Genomic DNA, 25577 nt, shown 5'->3' with positions numbered 1-25577 from the left:
AATTAACACCACACTGTGGTTGTTGTTTATACCAAACAGAAAGAAACAATTATTTTCTGCAGTACTTCTTAAGACTTCTCCCCTCCCACCCTCGTTCCCTATAAAGAAAAAATTCTTTACCGCTGGTGTGTCGTTAAGGAAAACTTTCAGATCTTTAAAATTACTGTTGACCAGTTTCTTTGCTCCTCGGATTTGACTAGTTAAGTGTTGGTTGGCAGCATATGCACAAAGCACTCCAACGCTACAAAAAATACAGATATAATATTTATTAGAGTGAATGCCTGTCCTAACATTTTAGATGAGAAGATACAATAAAAAGCCCCTAACATTAATAAAATAAAGCTCTCCCTAAGTGTAAGCTTTGTCTTTCTTACTATGATTTCTCACATCTACTACTTGACAAAGTAGAGGAATTAGCTGTCAGGGTGCTACTAATTCAAATATAGAAATGAAAAAGCAATGCTAACCCAGACTTCAGAAGTTATAAATTTACAGACACTTGCACATCTGCACTGACAGCATCAGCAAACATGTAAATTGTATGCAGCTTATAAATTACACTCTTTCACCAGTATCACTAATGCTGATATAGCCAGAAGCAAATGCTGATAAAATAACTATGAAAAGGAATATTTTACATTTGAAAACTTCAGCAACATTTACTCATTATGGCTCTATTTATTTACATAATTACATACATCTCTTAAAAATAGTTCCTATTAGCTCTAAAAAACATATAAACATTTCCTGATAATAAAACAAAAGGTGGGAAGCAGACTTCCAATCATCATTGCCACTAATTTTTTCCTATTGGATCATCCCCACTGCAGAATTCTAATCAGAACATGGTAGATTTGCACAAACACCATATAAAGAGGCAATTAAAAATCCCATGAGAGCCTCCAAAATCTTTCATAGCATACAAAATACTTAGTTGTTTTTGTTTAGCTTTGATATAAAATAAACAGAAGCATGATTTATTTTGTTTGTTTGTTTGTTTTAAACTCATCTCATACTCACAACAGCTAACCTTTCAATTGAGAACAACCTTTAGCAGTTACAGGCACCAGGAGACCAGCAGAGTGGCCTCAAGTAGGGATGCAGTGGTGAGAGCCCTCAGAGCAGGCTGAACATGAACCCACTCAGTGCTGTTGGGTTTAACAGGCAGACAGCACAGAACCACTCATCAGAGGTACAATACATCCCCAAAAGGAAGAACTGCCTGGAGCCTGCAGGCAGAGGCATTACAGATGTCTCTGGATGTCACATTAGTTCAGTCCCTCAATTTGCACTACAGTGTTAACAGCTCAACAGTAGCAATTAGGCAGTATCCTGAAAGCAAACATTATGGACATCCAAACATGACAGAAGGGAGTCACTACCACAGAAGGCTCTGGACTCGTCCCATACTGACCAACTTGGTGTGCTGGCATCAAGAAGACCTAATATTTTAAAACAGGCTTATTGGATATAGTGTACTATCTCCCTACTGGGCAAATTACAGTAAGTAAAGTTCCTGCTCCAGATAATTTAAGCTTGAAGGAAGCCATAATATAGGCACTCAAATGAGAAATGAAATGGTGGGTGGTGAATACCTAGAATTATGTGATACATGCATCTCAGCAAGACAGGAGCAGTCTGATGAGGCTCACCTCCTCTTTTTATCAGTGATCATATTTTAGTTACCCCAAACACGGAGAAGGCTTGCTCTCCTGCTCTCAAGTACTAGACCTTTTGCTGCTGACAAACACTCAGTAGGAAAAGTTTGGTTTCAGACCACGACACAGAAGAGATGGCATAAATATATGCTGCTTCTTGTACCGAAATTTCAGTTCTGTCTTTAATGCTGGCTACCAGCTACCTTCCCCAAAGAAGTCATTAACAAAGGGACACCAACATTCATCTTACTACTTAACTAACAACAAGAAGCAGTTACATTTCCAACATATCCAAGCTCTTGCGCAGCCATTAACATCAGCTACTACCAAAGGACCATGAACTTAGGATGCACAAAATGCCAATAACCTGAGCAACCTCCAATGATTTGCATTTTGCAAATCATCTGCATTAGGGACACATACAACATATAATTTGTCTTCTTTCTACACTAAGGCTAATAGTTTAGAAAACATTTTTCTGTTAAGGTAGTCAAATATTTTTCTTCCTCCTCAAATCTGAAGAAAAATTATCTGAAGCTATCAGGAAAAGTAAACATTTGTGTGTCACTCTGTGGACTTGGTTTATAATGCTATCTTTGTTCTTTGGCTGCCACTGTTTTTATGCCTTTTCAGCATTATGCTCACAGGCTAGAAAGGTCAATTTCAAGCTAACAAAACAGTACTTTGTGAGATTTGAGCATGATCATTTTTCTCTTCAGTCTCCTAAATGGAAGGGGTGGGAGGACACAGGACAGAGGGAGACACTTCATACAGTTGATGCACCCAGAACAACCGCAGCTACATTCTGAATGTAAGTAAACAAATACACAGCATGAAAGTGGAAAAAAAAAGTGTATTTATTATACAACTGAGCCTTGAGTCAACATTCAGTAAGCAGCTACAAGGAGAAAGGCATAAAGGAGGAACAAAAAGGACATGCCTCTTCTATAGCACGTGAGAGAACTGTTTAAACAGGCTCCTCAGGAGACGGATCCTCCACACTCAGCTCCTAGTCAGGTGTCACAGAGATACAGAAGTCACTACTCCTACAGGGGGGTCCCTAAACCTTTTCTGTAGCTGTGCTTTCTAAAAACATCCAAGTTACAGAACAGAGATGGAACTGATTTACATGTTGGGTAAATGGCACCTTCCTCACCACCGAATAGCAAACACAAGAAAGTAGTTGATTGGAGCTTCCAGTACTAACCTGCTCACCGCATCTTTTGATTAAGGTTGATTCCCAGGTTCTGAACAATTCGCATTTTCAATTCCACACAGCCCAAACGCTTTCTATGAAGCCTGAATGAGGGATTTGCATAGTACCAATACTGTTTCCATCCCATCAGACTTAGCTTTGTCTAGCACATTGTATTTAACAACCACAACTTCCTACATATAACTACAACTTTAGAAAGGAACTTAGAACCACCACCTCTCCAAAGGACAGAAAACTAACCACATGCTTGTCTGTCCTATCAGCCAAACCACTTTCTGTGACTGGTATTAAGTTTGGCACTGGGACATATACTTTCATTAAAAATAAATAAAAATGTCCCGATTTTGTATGGCAATATCAATGTAGGAAAATGGAATTACAAAAACCATAATGTACTTCTGATAATATACATAATGCTCTACCAAGAGAAGTATGTCAAACACAAAATGCATCTTCTGGGAAACATAAGGCCTATGTACTTTAAAATAAACAACTCAGTACATAATCACAACTCTTACTTGCTTTCTTATACTTCTTGAGGAAACCCCACTGTAACAAGTACCCTCTGCCTTCAGAGAGCCCATCTCTGTAGAACAGCTTTTTGTTTGCTTTATTTAGAAAAAAAAATTAAAAAGCTGTAATCTTTTTCCTTTCTTACAGCTTCTCATTAACATAAATCCTCATTCTGATATCCAGAGCACCATCAGTAGAAATGTGAGAAGAAATGTTCCTCACAAATAAAATCTGCCAGCTGAAATCTCCTAAAATCTGCATTAATGGCATACACAGGTTGGTGTGAACTGCATACTTACACAAAGAAAAGCCATCCACATGTTGCCAAAGTTTTCAGGAGTTGTTGCCTACGTGTACTACCTATTGCAAGCTCTGCACTCAACATCCTTCCCCTGCTAATACTCTTCCATCGCGCATTTGAGCTTTCTTTCCCAGCCAAGAAAAGACAGCTTGGATCTATCTCGATGTCACCCAGTAGCAGTACAGATCATTCAAGTTCCTGCTCTTTTGGCTGTGTTTATGATTATTCAGAAGCATTTTACTTGTTCAGGATAGAACTCTTCTGTGTTACTGTCATGGCTTATGTATGAAGCTGTGGCCCAGTTTTTGAGAACTGTAGTTCTGAGAAAAACAGCTACAGGTATACGTTCCAACTGAGTTGAAACTGCAAGGTGACTGGGGAGAAGAGTAGAAATGCACCCACAAGGAGACTTAGGCTGAGAACAGCACATTAGGTGGAGAAACAGGTACCTCTCAGGCTATCTTTTCTGCGTGAGGTGAGTAGGGAGGAAAGATGGCTACCAGCATAACAATCCTTTGTATTTCAGCACAGTAGTAAGCAAGCTGCAGGGGATTTAAATAGATCCAAGCATAGCATCCTCTCTTCCCTTATTAAAGAAGCTCTGGGAAGGGCAGCAGGCTCCTGCTTTGTGTAGATGTGTACTGGAAATTTGAGAGCCAGACTTGTCTCAGCCAGGCTGAGATCAGCAATGTGAGCTGTACAAAGCCCCTCTTTGCCTTGCACAGCACTTGCAGCATTATAGAATTAGCTGCAAGTCCTATGGGATCATCTCTGCCCGTGGCAGCCTGCACATAGAGCTCAGGCCAACTCTTCCCTTGGGGTATGCACCTGATATTCCCAATGCCTGGTGAGTTAAAGAAGCAGTCTCCCCTGCCCTAGAAAACACGTTACTACAGCTCACTGATCTCCCATTCGCGACCTGGGGTTTGCTTAAAATCACAATAACAGCTGGCAGCAAATGCACAAGTTAGAGACTGACAGAGGATCTCTTAATGCAGTCTCTGCTGACAGGCAACATCCCCTCAGGCACTACAACTCCAACACAGTGTCCTGAGACAGGATGTAAAGGTGCTGGCAAGCTCTGTCAGCTCCCTGCTGCTCCAGCATGCCGAAGGGTAACTTCATAACACATTTTCCTTAAGCACTCGGAAGAACTTTTGCCCTGTAACTGTGGCAGGGATGTATCACCTGCTGAACTTTTTGGCTTTCTGGAATTCAGGCTGCTTAAGTGTCATGTTTGTCACAGACACCTGGCAGAAAAGAGCATGATCTAATACAGGCTATCACCAAGCGCTAAGCATAAGGAAGGCCTTAATTCAGCATGACAGACAGCAGTAAAACAAAAAAGAAATCAAGGTTACAGTGATGTGACAAGGTAAGTCCCACCAGATTGAACACTCACATAGTACAGAGGAAAAGATGTGATGGGTATTTCGGAATACAAGAAAATAAGAAAAACAGGCAGGTGAAAAAATGAAGTTGAAGGATATAATAAATAAATAAATAATAAAAACCCCAGCAACCTGAAAGCAAACAATGTACTTTGAAAGTACCTACAGGGAAAATAAAAGCCTGGGCTGCAGTACCTCATCACCCACTACATGCTCAGCACAGAGCAAAAGGATGCAAATATTCCTCATGCCAACAGCATAAAAATGTAACTAAACTCAAGCATTTACAGTGAGCACATTCATGGCTTAAACAATTCAATCAGTGCCCAGAATAAATAAATAAATAAATAAATAAATAAAACCCCAACTAATAATAATTAGAGCTTATAAAAAAAATCTATCGGACAGCAAATATAATAGGAGGTCACAGAATGGCTTTTCTCACCACTACGAAGAACAAAATAGTACATTGTACTTCAGGTTCTCTATAAGATAAGCTGAATATAGGACACAGTATCATTTACTTACGAGTTTAACATAATATTCTACAATTGCCACTTTGAGACTGTCAGAAGTCTCATTAGTGAAGTTCAGGCTTACTTTTTATGCTCCATATCTGCATTCCTCCCAAGAGAACACATAACAACCTGGGGATATTGAAGGCAGTAGCACTTTTAGAATGCAGTTGTGTTTTCTTTAATAAATACTGATATTATTTAGCATAATAAAATCATTTCTTCACCCATAGGCTAATACAGTAACATAATATGTCACATGGCACTGCAAAATTAGTGCTATACCAAGCTTCGCATTGTTTCATTACACTTGCCTTATTATTAAAGAAGCAACAAAAAGAAATGTTGCAAAACAGCTCCTCTGACAGTCAGCATTTTTCTTCTGTCTTTGATGCATTTCCCCACCACAGTTGTCACAGCAACGACACATACAGAAGCAAAGTCCCACAAGAGGCAGTAACAAAATAAATATCAATCCCAAGGCTGCGGAGACTATAAAACCGATCTCATAGTAGATGGCCTGCAATTCAGACAAAAATAGTGGTAATAGCAGGTATCACACAATCACTGCAATCATACAGAGCAAATTAATAACAATTAAACTAAAGACTAAACCATCTATTACATCTCTGAGGTTACAGGCCCCATGTTTTTGTCAATAATGGACAACTTTTGCAACAAAAATATATGTAACATTGCAGACACCAACTGCTAACAGTTATTTAATGAGATTTTACTAGGTAGTAAGCTACAGGAATACATTCTAGGCAAGAAATATGCTCACATGAAATGAATGCAAAGTGATGCAATTGAAGTAGATTAAAAATGAACACGTTAGATTTCTTGGACTACAGATCTAATGTTTCCCACATCTGTTCCCAAAAAACCTCCATAAATGTCAGCAAGTCTGCCTGGATCAATGCTGCATTGGGGTGGGAGGGTACATTGTTCTCTTTTTTAATCAGGTATGAGCAGAAAGATTCATGGGAGCAGCCAAGGAATGTCCTTCCTGGATGATGGATTGCAATAGCAGAGTTTTCTGCAAACTCCAGATGAAAAAACTGCTTAGGGACTGAAAAACTAACAGCGTGAATTTTAGGCTCTCTCAGGTAAAGGCAGTTATCCTAGTGCCAAAAAGCAAAACATCAGCAGCTAACAGCATGCTTTCCAAACCTGGATGGAAGGAAGGATGGAAAGAAGGAAGGAAGGATGGAAGGAAGGAAAGCCTGCAATGCAGTACCCCATCAGCTTGAGGCACAGCACCTGCAAGGTGGTGCAGCCTGCTGGGGACAGCTGCTGCAAACACAGGGCAGCACTAGCACAGCCCCAACCAGGCCAGGTAGGTGTCTGTGCACAGCTGGGCAGCGTGGGGTGGCATGTCCCAGCTGTCCCTCCTGCCTAAGAAATCTCTCTTCTCAGATCTTTACAGTTTTGGGAGAACTATCATGCTTGTACTTCAAATCCTCCTCCATTTTACAAATCTGCCAGCACAAGGTCAGCTTGGTAGTAAAAGGATGAATCTGGGCTGCATATTGTCCTGCAAAATAAGTTACAATTTCACACAAGCTATCTATCATGCTCCAGTTCCAGCTTCACTGACGCCCCTCCTTGCAATCCCTAATTACCAACTGATCCAAATACAGCAACCATCACCATTAGCAGAGTTGCAAATTTCTGACCTAATTAGCAATTCTAGGATGAAATCTAGCTTTTGTGTTTGTTTGTTTGTTTTTGATTGTCATTACTATTAACTACTGGTTTTAAGCTGCTATCCCTTCTGAAGAACACAAACTAGATACTTGGAAGAACAATATGGGCATTTTTCTGAAAGAATTACACAGTAACCCATAAAAACATTCCTGTTTTATTTTTTTAGTTAGCTGACACTTTAGAAATTATTCTACGATGCACATTTTAAAATAGGTTAGATGGAACTGAACTATAAAAAAAAAAAAGCATAAGAAACAGTTGTGGATGTAAGAGTAGTGCAGATCGACACAGTTAGTTTATTGTCAAAGCCATACATCTACCACATAAGACATTACCTGGAGTGTCAGGACAACATTTTCAGGCTGTGGAAGTCAAAACAAATGGAGAGTGTGTATAACAGGCAGCATGCACAAAAACAAACCGAGTAATGAATAATTAACCACAATCAAAACAATTAACAACACAGAAACAATAACAAAAAACCACTGAAGTAAAATAATGCATAGAAGCACAACTGTGTAATTATACAAAAAATCACATACAATAAAATACACAGCAGGTAATGTCTGGTTTCCTCTGTAAGTAAACAGAATCTGAGATCTGTCCAACAAATATTTCCATTTTAGAGAAGAACAGATCAGTTCTTCCTGTACCAAATATCTGTTTCCTTTAATTCCCAGCAATCACAAGGCTGGAGATTGCATTTCTTTGAGGTTTAGTGGTTCCTTCAAAAACTCCACCAGTCATAACTGACCTGTGATATTCCTGACTAACATTTTCTTTTCAATGCTAACTTTATTTTGTCATAAGTGCAGCAGTTTCAGTAGCAGTTTTGGGAACAAAACATTACGCACCAAATTCACATTCAACTAATTATGAAGATATCATAAATTACAAAAAAAGTAACAAAGAAGGCATTCAAGAAAGAATGGGGTAGCGTATCTAAAAGGTTCTTAATTCATTTTTCATCTGTACTTCAGGAAAACACTAGAAGTGAAATATTCAGTGACAGGAATTTCTGAAGAACCTATTTTCCCCTTTGTTTTCACAATGAAAACAGAACGTATTGCATTTTTCCTACTGATCTCCATATGACAAGTTCACACCTGAAAATGCTTTCCCTTTTCTTGTCAGCAGAAAAGCTAAATAGGTAAAACAGCAGACCACTCAAGCTGAAGTCTGCTGTGTGTGAATCAGAAATGTTTGCAAGTTGTAGTCAAATTTCTTGTTCAGCATTACACATATCTTCATTGAACTTCTACTGTACAGTTTGCTTAAAAGAGTCACAATCATATGTGGTACCATTAAATTCCCTTAAAAATATGGTACCACATATTTTAGCAAGCCATCTCCCAGCAGAACTAAGGATGTTACAGCAGCAGCAGAAAGCTGAGTCCCTGTGAGCACACAGCAACTGTGCTCAGCTGTCAGGTTATCCTGGCAGCTCAGGGTCCCTGCCAGTGGATGGTAAGGCATCTACACAAGAGTCCAGCTGGGATCACAGGGACACACAGTGCAGAACTGGGGAGGGCCTCTTGAGTCACTAACACATTCCACAAATTGCTTTTTAAAAAAAATGAGAGAGAGAGAAATGAATGGCAGCAGAAATTTAACAAGATAAATGTCAGAAGCAGTTAGATTTCCTATTTCTTTCAATTTCTTGATGAACTAGTGAGGCTTCCTCCAGTGTGGGTTCACACATGGCCCACTTCGCCACTGCATCTGTGATAACACCAACTTTTGCCCAAATAGTAGTCTTTTCCTCCTGGTGTTTCTTCTCCATATATACATATTTATTAGGAGTAATCACACCCCTTATCAATTCTTTTCCTAAGCTAAAGACTAAAGACTAAAGACTTCCTAAAGACTTCCACTGCCCTCCGGAGACCCACGTGTTTCCCAGACAATCGTAATAAACACTTCCTGAGCCCATCATAGTCCAAATTCATTTCTTCTGACTGAACAATCAAACTCGAGCAATGTTTCCAGCCTCTTACTCGCACTTTTCAGGGATATTCTCATTTCCCTTCCCCTGCTGGGCACTCCTCCAGAGGCACATTCACAGCCACAGCTATATCTTCATGCTACATCTCTCTGATACTACTGGCTTCTGAAAGTCTCTCCACTTGTCCTGATTTATTCTTGAATTCATTTCAAGGTTTGGATTGTATTCTGGTTGGAATTAGGTCCTATAAATGGCCTACATCTTCTTAAGCACACCTGATATTGTCTCTGCCATCCTATAATCGCACAGGGTTTTACCAAAATACTTCAAATACTTTAACAACAGATAACAGCTGTTAGTCTCAAATTTCTCTTGACTTACATAGTAGTTAATAATCACTGCATCCAAGTTTGTGTATACCACTTACAGTCTAACACTTTGCTCAGGGACCCAGCCAACACAGCCCACTCCACACTGCTCTCTAGGAGTGCCTACACCACGGACAGGTGTTGCGTTGCTACAGCAAAGCCCATTAGATAAGCCATTGGATTCCCAAGAGCTGCTTGATGCAGCAGGGGGACAATACCCAAACACTCGAGTGTCATGTAGAACGTATCAAACCCCTGGAGCGACAAGCTTGCTGTCAGAAAGGCATAGAAACACGAGGCCTTCCCACTGCAAATCCCCAGGTCATTCAACTCATCCTCATTCAAGGCAATAGATTAATGCCTGTATGCCAAGCTCCATGTTCATCTGCCTGTCACAATGCCATACTATGCTCACATGGAGCTATTTGTACAATGCGTGCTCCTGGTTATGATTCCTACTGCAGGAACTCAAGCAGTGACACTGCTTCAAAGATGGAGCACTATCCTCAAGAACAGCCTGAAATCAGACCCAAGCTCTGTTCTACTTCCTATTGCTATCAGACATCCTAAGAATTTCAACTGCTACAGAAAAATCACAAACCTAAAGAGAGAACGGAGAGTATACTTCATATGATTAGCACACTCTGAAAATACCTTATCAGTAGACTATGGAAACTTAGTATGACCACGGCACAGGAAGCAGTACATAAACTGAGCTTTTTGAGGAAAATAGCTAACATGAGAACCGAGCAGTAATGGCTCTCTCTATTAAGCATTTTTTTAATAAAAGTGATATTTTTCAATTCAGAGGAGCTTCAACCTGTGCATAAGGACAGAAATCACATTATAGCTAGAGTTTATAACGGAGCCTAAACTATGTGTTGTTTCTTTACACTAACATGAAATTTCCTCTGTGACATTTTTGACAAGTTTCAGTCTCATAGCTTATATAAACCATCAATCTTGTTACCCTCAAATTTCATTCCCATATCTTGTTGTTATAGCTTTAAACTACTAATTGTTTAGAAACAAAACTGAATTTCAAAGTCACTGCTTTCATTATTTTATGCAGATACACATAGACAATTTACCTTTTGATAATCGCCCTGTGCATTTCCAAACTTCTGCTGGGCTAGTTTTCTGATGAGATCTGAAATAAAGCAAGAATATTCCAGAGTTTTAAGCAACAGACATTATAAAATCAGAGGAAAGAGGATAGTATGAATTCTACTCTTTGGCAGGCAAGATGCAATTAAGAATAGACACGCACAGGATCAGCAAGCACATAAGTCTTTCCATAAACTTGTCTAGAATCAACATTTTTAACTGACCATGTATTTTATGAGATCACGGGAAGATAACCGAGGTGTCTATCAATTAAATCCCCATGAAATGCAGTGAAGTTTTTTCTCGGGTCACCTTTCTGTACCTTAGCAACATTACTAAAAGTTAAGCACAAACTTATCAATTACTTGGACAAAGTTCTGGGTGTCAGCACTGCTCCATGTTTATGACAAGGATATACATATATAAATATATATATAAATATATACATGAAATTAGATTCATAGATTCATAGATACATTAGGTTGGAAAGGACCTACAAGATCATCTAGTCCAACCACTACATACATAATATGCAAACAAGCATATTAGCTATGACTTCTTGATTGAACAGCACAAGGAAGAAGGCCCTTATCTTGTCTACTTTATTCCAGTTTCTAATCTTCCTTGGTTTTGGGACCTACAGACCTTACACAAGAGTATACAACACAGCCAGAACAAATCCACATGGTACTGGAAGTGAAACTCCATCTCACTCACTTCTAACTTACTCACAATATAGACAAGATACCATCCAAAAAATGAAGCTGGAGTTTAACATCAATGCCACTTAACATCAGAAACACAACTTTGGCACGCTTATTTGCTGCAGTAAACCCCAGCAGCTGAAGGAATGGATCTCCTTTGGCGGACATCAGCAGCCTGCCCTCACAGAGGTATTACTAACCTCATGAAAACCATGCTGGGACCTGCGGCTGCTGGCCACAGGTGTGATGCCCTGCACCTGCAAGCACTGGGAGCTCTAGTTCTGCTCTCTGCCAGGCTGTACACAAGACGCCATGCTCAGATCACTGGGAGAAATGATGGACTGAGTTTCCAGTCTCTGAGGAAGAGGAAATACATGAGGAGGGAACACTGACCATGTTCACACAGAACTGGACTTCATGGTCCTAATGACCACCACCGGTCCCATCATATGGAACTGAAGCTACCTGAGAAAAGCCTCCATTCAGTAATTCTTCTGCAGATCTATAAATGAGCTATAGTTTAAAAAATGATTACTCACTTCTAAAAATACCCCAGCCCCAATAAGAATTTATTGTACACCTATGCAATATACTCAGTGCATTCAAGAGCATTGTGATCTCACTCTAATTCTGCACAAGTCTTACAAAAACAAATGCCCAGGCAGTCAGCTACCCCTGTCCTTGCCCCGACAACCCTACAGAGGGAGTGTGTACATGGCTGATCTGCAAGTTCAAGAGATCCCGAGAAGTTCCTCACAGAGAATCAAACACAACCGCAGAGCGGCAACTGCTATTTTCAGTGCGGCAAGGAAGGTTTTCCTTGCAAGGAAGCTATAGCCACCAAGATCGCATATTAAAAAATTAAAGTAAAAATCTGTTGATGTATCACAGGAGTGCCAAGCTGCAAATCATTCATAGACAGGAAGTGTATTTTAGAATGTGGGAAGTGTACTAGAAGTAGATGATAAAGGATTCCATAGTGAGGCAACCTCCTTTTTAAAAGTCTACACAGAAGCAAGAAGATAAGGCTGAATCCCACAATAACGGAGGTAGAAAAAAAACATCAGTAAAATAGGCACCTAGGTAAAAGAAAGGAGCTAAAATTCTAATAAACATGTTCAAGTATTGCTTGGCAGGGGCCAGCCAACCTGTGCCAACATGCCCACAGCATCCCTGACAACGTGCATTCCTCAGGGAGTTTCAGTAGCAAAGAGGTGCACAGCCAAGTGGGGCAGCACTGCACAAAACCCAAAATATAATGCACACTGACTCTGTCAGACAATATTTCATTTAGCATCGAATGCAGAATTTATTTCCTCTTCTTTAAATCCATATCCCTCCCAAAGAGGTAATTTTAAGAATGCTTCGGTGCAGGAAGCATAAAAAAAGAAAAAAAAAGAAAAAAAAAAGCGTTTTTCTCTTGAACTCACAAGCAGAAGAAAAGGCTAAAATAACACGTTCGTTTATGTATTTATTTCCCTATTTAGCACTATGCAACAACACACTGAAGAACAGCCACTGAAAATGGGTTTAAAGGTCCCTTTCAACCTAAGCCATTCTATGGTTCTATAATTCTGTGACCCCCTGGAGATCTTCCAGTCAAGCTCCTGGCTCAGAGCACAGCCAGCTATGTCACGTTGCTCAGCACTCAGTCCTGATCTCAATCATCTCCAAGCAGAATATCTATTCTTAAAACATAAAATAAAAAAATCCAACCCCCTCCGACCAACTGATACACCTAAATTGCTCAGAATATTTCTGATTCACAGTTGTTATTTATATTGTTATCTATACTCTTTCCATAATTTATACCTTGCCAGTCAAAAAATGACAGTACCTGAATATACAATGACAAACTGATACAGAAAACAAGATTTTTGATGCATTTTCAAAAGTTAGAGTCTCATAAGCCTTTTCATCATTAATAACAGCCCCTCTACATTTATAGTAAATAAGAACACCTGAAAAAAGGTACAAAAAGTTCCCATATTGCTTGTATAAAGTAGATACTAAATAGTAAAGGAAATGAGTTGTATGCCATACACAGCATAATGACTGCTATTACACAGTCTATTTTTTTCTTTTATTTTCAGAATGGGAGTCTTCCCTGGTGAATAAAGATTTACTACTTATATTATTTGGTAAATTTTTTTTTTTTAGAAACAATGTGAAGCTTCAGGATGTTTTTCTCAACAGGCAATGCACAGTAGTTGACCATTCTTTGCACTGAATTCACTATTTCAATAGCCTTCAATATCAACTCTTGGATGTAAGTTAATTCATTTGGAGAAGCAGTCTTAGGGAAGAACTTCTTTCCCTCGATAATGACCTGGAAGGAAGTTGTGACGGGATGAGAGTCAGCCTCTTCTCCCAAGTAACAGTGATAGGATGAGAGGCAATGTTCTTAAATTGCACCAGGGGAAGTTCAGGTTAGATACAGGGAAAAAATTCTTCGCAGAAAGAGGGATGAGGCACTGGCACAGGCTGCCCAGGGAGATGGTGGAGTCATCAACCCTGGAGGTGTTTAAGAAATGTATAGATGTGGCACTGAGGGATATAATTAGTGGGCATGATAAGGCTGAGATTGGACTATGTGATCTTAGTGGTCTTTTCCAGCTTTAATGATTCTGTGATTTTATGCTTTAAATGATACGTGGAAGTTATATATATTCCCATAAAAATGAATACTGGACAAATCCAAATGTGTAAATACTTTCAATTACTCATTCACACATCTGTAAGCATAAACGCCTCAGTGGTTTTGTAGGATCAAGAATCCCCCTCTCACATTTTACATGCATTGCTAGCAATCACATTTAATACAACAACGCTTAGAGGTTAAATGGTAGAGTGTCCTGTGCTCCCATGTACACTGCGTTTTCACATACACTGCTCATGGCAGCACAGTGAAGAAACACCACAGTCTACACTGAATTCCTCATCTCTGTGATTTAGACTTGCTTTTATGAGGAGCCATTCTTTCTCAGCTAGAACACCTCAAATCTAGCACTGAAATGCATTTTTAATTTAAACTGAACTAAGACAACTCTGACTGATGCTATTCTGCATGATGGGTAAAGTACCTCAGAGCCAATCCAGCACCTTTGAGTATGGTTCCCATTTTGAATGTAAAAGTGCTAGGCAAGTGTGGAAAGGAGTGGTGCCCTCTATTTTCAAATTGACTAGATTACTTCTGAAATCATGGCTTGACCAGCTGCACACATTGTTTCACAGGACCAGTAATCCAAGGATTTAGCACAGAACACATTTTCTCACTGGGGTTAAAGAGATTTACCTTGTGAGGCTCATTTACACTGCTAATTACATTATTGCTCTGCACTGTCTCCTTCCTGTTCCCATCACACATACGAAATGCCATCTGCCTTGGTAAATCTAACTAGCCAGATGAACTGTTCATTTACCAATGCAATTTGTGATAAAATATTAAGCACCACTGAGGAGCTCCAGTCAATGAAACAGTCATCACCTTCTGCATAATATGAGTGTCATGCACATCCAGACAATTACACTGTACTCTTCAGACAAGGAAATAATTTTACAACTAGGCTTTCTTCTTAGAACTACTCTACAGAAAAGGAGAGCAAAAATAACACAGATTTAAAAATAAACTGTCTGGCTACTAAGTCCCAACATAAATTAGTTATAAATGCTTCTTCCAAGAAAGCTTTTCAAATCTAGGTGACAAAAAACAGTTGGAATAAGACCTTTGGGAATGCTAAGCTTGATCTTCACTCAAACAATTCCATTGAGCCAGTTCAGTTACAGTGCAACTCCAGCATTAATCAAATTATGCCAGAAATTCATTTATCCTTTTATGCATAATGCAACATATTAAGTTTCTATTCTGAAAAAAACTTCAAGCAAACCAATAAGTACCATGACTGAAGCATTCAACTCACACTGAATGGAGATCTTTAAAACAAAAGGAGAGAATTATATTGATAATATACATGATAATAACTGCTTTCATACCATTTCCCATCACAGAATTTCCTCCCATTCCCCTTCATCTATAACAGTGTAAATGGACTATGCATACACTGCTCAGTTCAGTGTTCTTCTGAATATGGGTTAGTTTGACTCTATTTAGTGTTGTGAATAAACAGCAAGAATTAGTGTGAAATTAATGACTTAAAATAGCTTCAAGATTTTTTTTCCTCTCTAATTACGACTCAGACTATGAACTAACTCTTGCAAGTCCAAGAAAACCAGAAAAGCTATATAACATTTCAAATTTATTAGCAGAGAAAAAAAATCTTTTGGGTGTTCTATAGCAAATTCAGTTTACTGACATTTTAGAATACTTGTTTTGACCTGAGCGGAATTTTGGTTGCTTCCTCAAAGTTAGAAAGCCTTTTGCCATTGACCTTAATTATGGTCAGATTCAGTTTCCTTTGAAGAAGTCTCTTCCAGTAGGTAACCTAGGGTGCTTCCCTTTACTGCTGCTTAACTACCTCGTGGATCCACACACTTGCTGACTCTAGTCCCATGTCTACTCCGCACTGGTGAGGTCATTGCAAGCACTAAGTGCAGTTTTGGGTACCACAGGAAGGGCAAACCTACAGACTGCTCAAAGTAGGGCTACAAAAATGAGAAAGGATCTAGAGGGCAAGACACATGAGGAGTACATGAAGTCCCTTGATTTGTTCAGCCCAGAGCAGAGGAGGCTGAGAGAAGGCCTCATGGTAGCTGAAGTTCCCAACAGGGAGTAAAAGGACAGCAACAAAGTCTGAAGGAACAGCATGGAGCTGTGTCAGGGGAAGGGCGGGTTTGGTGTAAAGATAAGGTTCTTCACCCAAGGGTGATGGGCATGGAACAGGCTCCCAAGGGCAAGAATCACAGCCCCAAGCTGCCACAGTTAAAGAAGCATTTGGATAATGCTCTCAAAAATATGGTTTGAATTTTGGATGGTCCTTTGTGGAGCCAGGAGTTGGACTCAATGATCCTCATCGACCCAATCCTACACAAGCTATTATGTGATTCTATGATTACAATCTTACATTGATCACTTGGCTCTGGCTCCACTGCAAGACTATGTTGGACCATAGTAACAGTGATGCTAGGAGAACCTAACAAGCATATTGGTGCTGAGACTGACTAAAAGAGTGTCCTGTTGCATTCCTCATCCCGTGACAACTTTCCTATTTCTGCAGTCCAAGAGACAAACTAACTCTGTAGGCAAGACAGGAAACCGATGAGGTGAAGAGATCTTTCCACAAAACAGGAAACCCCTTTAGCCCACAGATGACTAGTCCAGCCCACACATTCACTTACATAGGTTAGTTCATTCCTTTATCTTAAACTAAGAGCAAAAATGTCTTTCTCAGATAAATTTCCCTGGCAACTTTTTGGCAGGCTCTCTACATAATCCCCTTCCCTTCTTTTCACGGAGTTATCTAGGGCACCGGGACAGGTTTCACTTCCATCCTCTCGCTCCTCAGAACTGGGATTTCTTATCTTCCTCCCTGAGAACACAACTCCTGAACAACACCAACATTCCCTCAGTTCTAAAACCCTCACACAAGACAACCTACTCACTCTGGAGGTAGTGAAAGGAAATTCTCAGTTCAATCACGTTGCACATTAAAGTGCAAAATACTATAATCTTAGAGAAACAAATAAAAAAGGTACCTTGCCATTGCACCTGGTCATTAACATATAAAATGATGCCCTAGAACCCAATATTCTATGGTAGTTGGTTGAATGGAGGTTAAAACCAACAAATACATACTAAATTGCCAAACTGTTATAACTTCTTACCACATCTGCAATAGCAGCCTGCCTAGTCACCTTCTGCTTTCAGTATGGTGCTTCCTCTAACCAATATGATCATTTCCCATTCCCATTCTCTGGCTGCGTTCTTCAATTAAACGATCAAAAGCATATGCTACATTCCTGAATTATCCTAGAGTACCCTGTTTCTGTCTCAAAATCCATCTGAGACAAAAAACACATGCATAGTAAATGCATCTAGTATCTTGTTAGACAGAGAGCACATACTGCTTTTACTCATAGGTGAAGGAATGAGCTACTAGACCACCCAGAAAAGAGCCTTAGCTAATAGCAGATGATGTGAAGGGTGATGTGAGAAGGTTCAGGCAACAATATGAAATAAGCAAAGGGATGCAAGATTAGCCATGAACAGGAGTAGTCTATGCTGAGTGAGATTTAATCAGAGTGCAGGTAGGACCAGGTGTGCCGCAAATGCTGGAGATGTGGAACTGCAATGCAGCAAGAGCTGCTGAGTGCGCGTGCATGCTGCAAATAACTGGGATTTGAAATGACAGACTCCCTTTACACTCTTGAGAGAAAATAGCACAGATTTACAAAAGAAACTATGCAGCACTGGATTAGATTAGTAACAGTCTGTGAATTCCATTCACGCACAGAAAAAGTTCCCTAACTTCCCCAGAGCTCTGATGAAACTACAGAAGTTTTACTAGTCAGTTGTTATTAGTCAGGAAGACCAAATAAATAATTTCAGTCTTCTACAAAATATCCTCACACCTTACAGCTACCCCAAACTGAATATATCCCTTCAGTACAGTTACACATTTTCATTTTTAGGCACATTCTGCTTTTTCACAACATACAGAGACAACATTGAAGAGCCTGACCAGGAAAAGGTTTAAAGACAAAAAATAGCCACATAGCTACTACATTGTCTGTTATAATACATCTAGAATGAAAGATCTCTCCTTTGAAAATAACCCTTGCAGAGACTTTCTAGCTGTTCTTTGCTACAAAGAAAGTTCTGTTCTTGTTGAAGTTTTGGAGAAAGAACAAAAGAGAGAAGTCTTTAGAAAAATCTTTGGAGTTTGCAATAAATTTGCATATATCATGCAGACACCAAGTCAAGTATAAAGCTTTGAAGAAGTATCCATGCAGAAACTGCATCATCTCATATTCTGAAGGCAATGAAAATTCTACAATGCATTGTTTGTGCCGCAACAGCTATTTTCGCCATTTATTTTGTTTGCAGTAGCAACCTAAAGTTCTCTCCAGGCCACCATCTGGTAAGGATTTACAGCAGATTACGAGCAAAGATTTAACTTGGTACACTGTGTATGCTTGTCTGTTAGAGCATACTGCAGGGACTTAATCGTTCACAGGTTGTGTAACATACAGGACTTTTAACTTTTATTAGAATAGTAAATATTTACATTTATGAACAAGAGCATTTTTCCTTCTCTTCATTTCTGTCCTCAGAAGCTCCCAATAACTGAGAAAAGCACAGAAAATCCTCTCTCTATATTGCTACCTTGAATCATTGAAAATATGAATGCACACAATTGGTAGTGATGCACAGGAGCCCTGCTGGTATCAGTTTTTAATTACACCAATGAGTGGCTTTCAGGCAGTTTTACTGCAGTTTCTCAGAATTTCTTCTCTATCTTTTTCCACTTCTGCAAGGGTCAAAATCTTCCACATTTGATTACTGTAGCATACACATCGGTTCAAAATATTATACAGATTACTCTTTCACTCAAAAATCAAAGACAAAGAAAAGGTTGCTACACTGAAGGAAGGCCTTACCCTTCTATTTGTTCTGTACGGCAGCTTTCAGTTGAGCTAAACATCCCAAATAATAGTAGTAAAGTAGTAAAAATATTCACAACTCTAATAATTGTTTACAGTTCACAAAAAATAAAATAACTGCTATTTCAGAGAACATACAGCTCTTGACTACTCTAATATGCAATACAAGTAAAAATTTAATTGTAACTCTTTTCAGACAAGCAGAAATATATCTGCACAGTGCAGACTAGTAAGCTTTTCAATTCAAACTACACTATCTGCGGCAGCTGATTTCCCTACTAACTTGTTTCATGTTGGTCTTTTCTCCCAGGAAAGCAGTGACTGAATGAGAACAATGGCCTAACGCTGCACCAAGTGTGGTTAAGATTGGATATTAGGAAAAAATTATTCTTTGAGTGGTGAGGCACTGAAATGCACTGCTCAGGGAGGTGGCGCAGTCACCATCCCTAGAGGTGTTCAAGAAACGTGGAGATGTGGCACTGAGTGATGTAGTTTAGTGGTACGATGGTGAGGGGTTGACAGTTAGACTAGGTATCTTAGTGGTCCTTTTCAACTTAATAGTTCTATGTTTCTATTCTTTGATTTTAATGGATTTTCACTCTTTTCACTCCCTCTCCACATACATTCCATGAATTAAAAGAGAAAACAAAGTCCAATACTACACAGGGAGATAAGCATGTAAAATTAAAATGGAGGGAGAGAACAGACAGCAGAACTGGTCTCACTGTCAAGCCAAAAAAGACAGGGAGCCTCTGCTGGGTAGCCTGAAAATTCACTCGTGATATACAGAGAATCTAGCTGACCCAAAACCTATTCTAACATGCTTCTTACCATACAAGACACTCAGCATTTCAGATGTCCTGACTATAATTTTGCTACCAGAGAGAGGGATATAAACTACCACTATATTCATGTGGCATGTTCTAAGACTGATTGCACACTGGGATCTGAAAGGCAAAACACAGACAAATTGATGCTCAAACCTGCTTTTCCTCTTAGCCATGAAATACTGCACAGGACAGCCAATGTTTTAGAGACACCAAGTAAAATGACTGCACACAAAATTGTAAGAATTTGTTTCAGTGTTTCTTCTGGTATACAGACACCACGCTACATTCAAAAAACTCATGTTACTCATACACACTACACATAGTAGTACTAACCATCCAAAATACCTGCATTTTTAGGAGATGGCTTAATAATATAGAACAATAAACAAACAAGGCCACCTGCTAAGATAATCTTGTCTTGTACCTCTCACTCCTCCCATCCCTGCACCCAGAGCCTCTGGGTTTGGTGCACTCAGGCCTCAGCCCTGTGCACTGATGTAGGGAACACCACTGACCAGCTCTTTGGTTGTACCTCATGTCTCCTATGAATGCTTCAGGGTCAGGATAGTTTCAATCCCTGCTCTGATATTTCCCATTCTGCAACTGCAAGCAGCTTTCCCAAGTCAGCTCTCCTGGAAAACACCTAAACTACGCATCAGCCAATGCTCCCAACAGAGATAGAGGACATGGCTGTCTTATCTGGAAACTGTTTTATTTGCCCTAATATTTATTTGCCCTAATGGATTGTAATTTTTCAATCGCTGTTGAAGCATGTTTTTCTCCTAGGCACAGCCAGCAGGCAGTGTTAAACCAGATCATGATGAGCATTCAGGATACTGTGGAGAGATGATTCCAGATATATGTACAGTGCTAGATTTTCAGATTATCTTATTGATTTATAGATTATCTTATGCCACACTGGTTACAACTGACTTGCATATTTTCTGCATAATACTTGTCTCCAAAAGGGACTTCTTGTTTACATAATCCAATTAAGTGGGCAGGAAGACATTAGAGAAGCACAACCTTTGTTTTTCTTTCTTCCTGTCGTGGCTTCCAGTAGATAATCTGTATTAGCCTCCCTCACTCAAAACCTCTGTCTTATCCACAAAAAAATCTTTTTGACAAGCAATCTGCTGGAAAGTCCACAGTTTGGGAATAGTTTGGAAAAAAAAAAAAAAAAGAACTATGCTTCTGGTGCCTACTACAAGCAGCAGACCTCGAGCCTGTGTCAATAAACTATTTCTGCATTCCCTGTTTACATATGCATGCTATCAAGTGGAGCACCTCTTAACTTCCCAGCATGAAACGAGCAACGATCTTTTAAACACCATTTTCTTAAGCGTATGTGAGTGGGCAGAGAAAAGAAGATGCTAATTTATCCTGTTATCTTCCTGCTGCTCAATATTTCACAGTATTTCTAATCTTAGATACAAGGCATTTCTTTCAGCATGCACCCCATATAATCACATAAAGAAGCTCTGTAATTTCCCCCTCTTATTCCAGTTCTAACCATATCACACCAGCACTATTTACTATATATAACATATATCAATGAAATCTGCCATTTTGATCAACACTCTTCAGTTAGTACCTGAAATTCATGTCACAGCTGAGGTTGCAGTACTGGAAAAAAAAAAAAAAAAAAGAAACCACACTATAGGGCTGTGGTGAAGGCAGTGACTCCACAGCTTAATGAAACAATCATTTTACAACACAGCTTGGCCAACCTAACAGCTACCTCACTAAGAGGTAGGTCTTACTCTTAGAGAAGCCTTCCTTCCTCTCAGTTCCTGCACCAGCAATGGCATCTATGCCCCCAGCTCAGCTCCAGGAGGCAAACTATAAGATAAAAGAAAATTAACCCATGCAAAACCATGCAGCAAAAAGGAAGTATTTTTTTTCCTACTGCAGCTGTACTAGCTAGAGACTCTGTATTCACATAAAAACGTATGTTTTTTTAATGTTAGTGTACAAAACGTTACAACTGCTGAATACAGTCATGTAAGACACTAATTTCTGGAACAGGGGACAAAAAACAAACCTGCTAAACTCTGTGACTTGCAGCAGCTTTGAAAGCTGCTGAAACTACTCAACATATGAGACTGCTAACGGAACAGAGAGATGTAGTCCAGGTCTATGAAACTGCTTGTTGTTTTTCCCCATAAAGAGTATACATTTACCTCATCATGCTGTGCTTTGTCTAGCAAGGTCCTGCACTCAAGTTAACATCAAAGTTTCATTTCAGCTTCAGTAGAAATGGTGCAATCCAGAAGAAAAAGCAGAAGCTGAAACAAAGTAGTTGTAATTAAAGTATGTGGCACAGCTGTCTAGCAACGTGTCAGGTAGAGCAGCACCAGGTGGACATGCCTTAAATATTTTTTATTTCATCTAAAAAGAGAAGGAACTTCAGCTTAGCTCTTTTGTGAACTCTTCACATATTAGTTATAAGACACAAGCTGTGAAACTGAAGATTTGTTGTGCATGTCCTGCTGGCAAGTGGAATTTCAGATTAAAATCGTCTTACTGCAACTAACAACTAGTTTCAATGGGAACAAAGCCACGCTAAGAGCCACACAGCCAGGGCTCACACTGACCGTGCCCCTACTACACTAAGTTCACATCTAAAGGTACCCAGCACAACAGGTGACACGTACCATGTCACAACTGCAAATTGACTTAACTTCATTAACACATTAATGCTTCAGTTTGCAACAAATTCTGAGACAAAAACTGACAACTTGTTTTTGTAGATGTCCTCTCAGCTGAATGATGGAAGTAGTCAGTAGTTTTTTGTATCATCTATTTATTATAAGCTAAGCTAAACTATTAACAGTAAGGAATAACACTCCTACAGAGTCTCAACAACAGTACAGCACCATTCCCTTCATGTTACAAATTAAACTAGGGCACCCTGTGACTGGAGACCAACTGAACATGGTGCAGCAAGCCAGTGACCAAGCAGTCTCTTCCATTACAGTATGTCATTAACCCCACACAGAGGCAGGTATGCTCCAGAGTGAATCACACTCCTGTTACACCAGTACGTTATCTAGTAAGGGCAAAAGTATTTGGCCTATGAAGCTGGAAGCAGGATCTGTTCACATTATCTGAAGCACTGCAATCAGATATCCAATCAGTATAGCACTGTTCTTAAAGATTCAGCAATTTAAGCAAACCTAAAGGTTACAGTTGCTTGCTCAGGTTCTGTCAGTGTGCTTTACTCAAAAATTGCACTTAATCCCATTAATACTTACCTATTAAATCTCAACCTAGATTTAGTTATGTGCCTATAAACGTCATGGCATAAACAACATACTTAATTTGAAGCTGTTTATAAAATAATTAGTCAGATTTAACTAGAAAGTAAGTAAAAACAAAACCAAAAACAAACTTACTAAATAGCTCATGGCTGATTTTCTTTTTAAATAATTGCTTTCAACATTAAAGTAACTAATAAGAATATTTAAATAAATTTGCATGCAAATGAAAAAACTTAAGAGCAACTTTTCCCAAGGACTTCATCTTTTGCTTTATCACAAGCTACAAAGCTCACACTAGCCTCCTTCCCAGAGGCTTTATTGGGACTGCAGGTGTACAGAAGTTACACTGTAACATCAGAGCACTACTGGAAGCACACAAATGACTTGCAAAAGTAGGAATATCTATCTACATGCAGTTAGGTGATCTTGTCACTTTTTTTTTTTTTTTTTTTTTACCACCCCCCCCCTTCTTTTTCCTCCAGCTAAGCATAACTGTAGACTGGAAAAGCAAACATTAAGTACTTCCAAGTACTAGGGAAAAAGAAATAAATACTTCTAAGACCAAAGTTATAAGTGATTGATACAGAGCCCTGCCTGCGAGCCACATTTCTATTCTATGTTGTGGCTATGTGCAATACACTGGGGCACTAGCCTGGTACTAACTCTTCTGAGGCACCAGACCAACAGGAAGGATGATTCGAGTCAGACACATTGAAACAGCTTTCTGCACACACTTGTGATTACTTTTATTTTCATCTCTGAATCAGAATTAATCCTATTTCAAGTTGGCAGTTTAAAATAAACACATTTCAAATATTTAACTACACTGTTAATGCACTGAATGTGAAAATAGAACAGCATATGGCAAAAGAGATTAAGAGGATTAACCAATTAAATGGTATGACTCAAACCGACATGATCCGTCAAATCTGTATTTTGCAGTGAGGTACATGGAGGCATGGGAAAAGGACTTCACCTAATGAAAGCACTGAAAGCCAAACTTCTGAAAGCAGCTGATTTGGTTGGAAGCATCTGCTGGGAGGGAACGAGATGAGTGACATGTTCAAAACTTACAAGGAAGCAAAAGTGATTTGCTTTTGGATGGTTCCTCTCTCTTTGAGGCCAGATTTCACAAACATCCACACACTTGATGCAGAACCTACCACCAACAGTCCCATGTGACTTGACAGTAAACACTGCACTCAGTAATTATTTGTATGTTTTGGTCACGTAATATTAAATTTGACTCTAAAGACCATATTCCTGTTACTACAAAGGCTCCATAAACTTCTCACTGAATTCAAGTTTCCATTATCGAAAGAGTAAAATATTCAAGCAGGACTCTGGACAGAACTAAGGCCTTTTTCTGAGGGCTGAATGCAGACAACTCAGCATATCAGGTCTCATGGAGAGGCAAACAGTTCATCTGCTTATTTCACGGCAGGAAATAGGCCACAAAAGCAGAGGCATCTGGAAACTGTTCCTCCAAAAGATGGCATTCCTGTCAGCTTCATGCAACAGCCCTCAGTACACCTGGTGTAAAACCCACTGGGAAGACAGATCTTGCAAGGAACAGGTCAGGCCTTTGCTCTCCAGGTTAACCTCAGGATCTCCAGGCACTTGTCTAAATACAAGTAATTTGAGTTCATTTGACTTCAATCTTCTATAGCTATTGAAGAAATGGCAAAATTACAAGCAAATAACCATTGGTAGTTATTACACAAGCTTGCAACAAAGAATATAAGATGTTAAATTAGCAAAGGATTTAATGTAATCGAAATATATACTACAAAATAATATAATCTTCTTTTATACACAGACACAGCTAAAATGCCAAAATTAATCAGTAACAACCTGTTCTTAGGTCATTAAAACTTCACCTTAGTATAATTTTAAATATCAATATTATATAAACATTAGCATTTTCTTTGGACAGCTAAATGAAATAAAAAAGCATGTTGAAAAGTTACATGGATACAAGTACCAACCCCGCAAACACACCCCAAAAGCACCTGTCAAGCAATGTAGTCTTATTAAGCACACATTTTTCTCATGTCTCAATTTCTCCTTTAGAATAACTTAGTAGGAAAGGAATGGGGAAAAAAAAAGTAATGATGCAGTTTCATTCTTAACCTCAGCTCACAAAGAAACACAAAGGTGCATGTTTGTGTAATGGAAATGGATTTATATGAGACTCGACTGTGGGTGAAGATATGGAAACAAGGAGTTTATTTCTAGCTGCTAAGTTTCTATGATCCTTCTGAGTGTGCATCTCATAAAGCTGTATTTTAAAAAGAACATTTATCACACTATGCAAATCTTAACGAGCTTTTATGGATTTAATATTAAATACAAAGCAAATTATGCTTTACTCCGAATCCAATGCTTCTGAGCACACATAAGAAAAAAACAGCTTCAATCAATGTATCAATGACAGTTTTGAGATATCTAAGAAAAGTTCTGTGAAATTTCATTAACATTTCATTTTCATTAATA

General features: G+C 39.1%; 1 protein-coding gene across 1 annotated transcript in view; it reads right to left on the bottom strand.

Annotated features, from left to right (window-relative positions):
- PROM1 (prominin 1) overlaps window positions 1-25577 on the bottom strand; it is a 59552-nt gene that overhangs the window by 27229 nt on the left and 6746 nt on the right. Inside the window, exons 3-6 of the mRNA XM_065735766.1 lie at window positions 10709-10767; window positions 7640-7666; window positions 5909-6114; window positions 121-241 (exon numbers count right to left, since the gene is read on the bottom strand). Coding sequence (XP_065591838.1) covers window positions 121-241; window positions 5909-6114; window positions 7640-7666; window positions 10709-10767 — 413 coding nt within the window. The remainder of the gene's footprint in view (window positions 1-120; window positions 242-5908; window positions 6115-7639; window positions 7667-10708; window positions 10768-25577) is intronic.

Source organism: Cyrtonyx montezumae, unplaced genomic scaffold (genome assembly GCF_038088225.1).
Source record: "Cyrtonyx montezumae isolate F1298 unplaced genomic scaffold, pur_monq_1.0 scaffold_2, whole genome shotgun sequence".
In the NCBI taxonomy this organism is placed as follows: domain Eukaryota; kingdom Metazoa; phylum Chordata; class Aves; order Galliformes; family Odontophoridae; genus Cyrtonyx; species Cyrtonyx montezumae.
This window is presented reverse-complemented; position numbering and strand designations above follow the sequence as displayed.